The following is a 1,934-nucleotide window of genomic DNA, read 5'->3' on the forward strand; positions in this document are numbered from 1 at the left end:
TCTGAAAGGTGAGTTCACGCTGTGCCAGGGACGGCTGCGAGCCCCTGCCTGGCTACAGCCATCGCAGGGACCTGGCCCCCCCAGCCCAGCGCCCTGCCCGGGCCTTTGTGGGATGGGGAACAGCACCCAGCCCTGAGGGGCTTTCTCTGGGCGTAAGAGGCTCTGCTGGGGCAGGACCAGCGTGCAGGGAGGATTTCCTCTACCCTCTTGCAACTGGAAAGTCATTTTTCAGGGTTATCTATCACCTGATAGCAGTTACAACAGCCCGTAGGTAAATGACAAAACACAAATACATTCCTCCGAGCCGCAGTTTTTAATACGAACATTAAAGATTGCCATTAGGGAAAGTCATTCTGAAGATCGGATCAGAATGCTGATTTCCTGCAGGAAAATTCACTGATTGTTTATAACACTTGTAAAATCTGGAGATACCCAGACATAAATGCTGTTTTCTGCAGCGATTCGAAGTGCTTGCTCACCTGTACAAGCATTAGATGCCAGCTTGAAAAGACAAGTGTAACCCACAAATATTAGTGATCATTTTTTTTAAGCTTATGTCATGAAACACAGCAAAGGAAAAGGAGAATGAAACAAACCTTAATTGCTTAAAATCATTGAAATGACTGTTACCTCTAGGAATGACACTTTTCCCCCCACCTTGTTAACCAGTACATTGGAAAAACCTTAAGCTTTTCGATTTACTGCCCAGGCACTTGCATTGGGGCTGAAACATTCTAAATGGGAAAAGTGCAAAAACAAAGTGTACTTCAGGCTGGAGCAGGAGAACTTCCTTGTCACTGAAACCAGTGCCCCTGTGCCACAATAACTGTGAAAATGAGTCACGGTAATAATTGACCATTTTGGACCTTCTGACTGAAAAAAGAACACCACTTGTAGAGACCATTATTCTCTTTTTCTAAAATACCAACAAATCACTTTTTTTTTTTTCCAGCACCCAAAGCAAACCAGCTGGAAGAAAACACTTACGAAATCACATGGGAACCTTTACCGCCGATGAAAGGAGATTCCATTGTTTACATCCTTCAGCTCGCTGCTGGGAGAGAGTTTGATCAGGTACCTTTTATTTCACAAAATAAACTCGAGGGCTTTTCGCTTAGAAAAATCACTGCACTCACTTGAAGGTTGAGGTTCCGTTTGGTGGTGCTAGTGCCAGGGGTGCTGTTTGTTTGGGGAAGGGACTATTGACAATCCTGACTGCCAGGGTGTTCCATTTGCCACCTCGGGCAGTTTCACTCGGTGAGACTTTACGTTTCCCAGGGCAGGGTCCAGCCCCCGCGTGGCCCCGGCTGAAGGATCGCAGAGCTCGGGGTCCCTCTTGAGCCTCTGCTCGTGCTGTGGGGGGAGCTGGTTCTCTAGAAGTGGGGTAACGCTGCTTTATCTCTTCTCTGGGCTCTTCGGATTCTTAAATCGCACGGTTTTGGTTAAGTCCTAGATGGCGCTTGCCCCATGTTTGGGGCGAGCTGTACAGAACTGTAGTTGCACAGTTTTTGTTTGTTTGGGTTGTTTTGGGTTTTTTTTGAGCTTCACAGTCCAGGTGTGTCAGTGTGGGGCTTGGCAGGAAGGTTTGGGCTTATTGACACGAGAATGAAATCCTAAATTCTTCAGAATTAAAAGCTGAGATTTTTATTAAGTTGGCTTGAAGAGACCCTCTGCAACTCCCTGCCAGGAGGGGGCAGAGAGGGGGGATGAGTCTCTGGAGCCAAGGCCCCAGCGCCAGGCCCCGAGGGAATGGCCTCAAGCTGCCCAGGGCAGGGTCAGGCTGGCTCTGAGGAAGGATTTCTGTGCAGAAGGGGCTGTTGGGCGTTGGAATGGGCTGCCCAGGGCAGGGGGGAGTCCCCGGGATCCCTGGAGGGGTTGAAGAGTCGGGCTGAGCCAGCGCTGAGGGATCTGGGGGAGTTGGGAACGGTCAGGGG

General features: G+C 49.4%; 1 protein-coding gene across 1 annotated transcript in view; it reads right to left on the bottom strand.

Annotated features, from left to right (window-relative positions):
• Positions 1-1,591: 1,591 nt before the first annotated feature.
• LOC113480203 (growth hormone secretagogue receptor type 1-like) overlaps positions 1,592-1,934 on the bottom strand; it is a 5,880-nt gene continuing 5,537 nt past the window's right edge. Inside the window, exon 2 of the mRNA XM_026848825.1 lies at positions 1,592-1,680. Coding sequence (XP_026704626.1) covers positions 1,592-1,680 — 89 coding nt within the window. The remainder of the gene's footprint in view (positions 1,681-1,934) is intronic.

Source organism: Athene cunicularia, assembly GCF_003259725.1.
Source record: "Athene cunicularia isolate RWA chromosome 4 unlocalized genomic scaffold, athCun1 chr4_part3, whole genome shotgun sequence".
In the NCBI taxonomy this organism is placed as follows: Eukaryota; Metazoa; Chordata; class Aves; order Strigiformes; family Strigidae; genus Athene; species Athene cunicularia.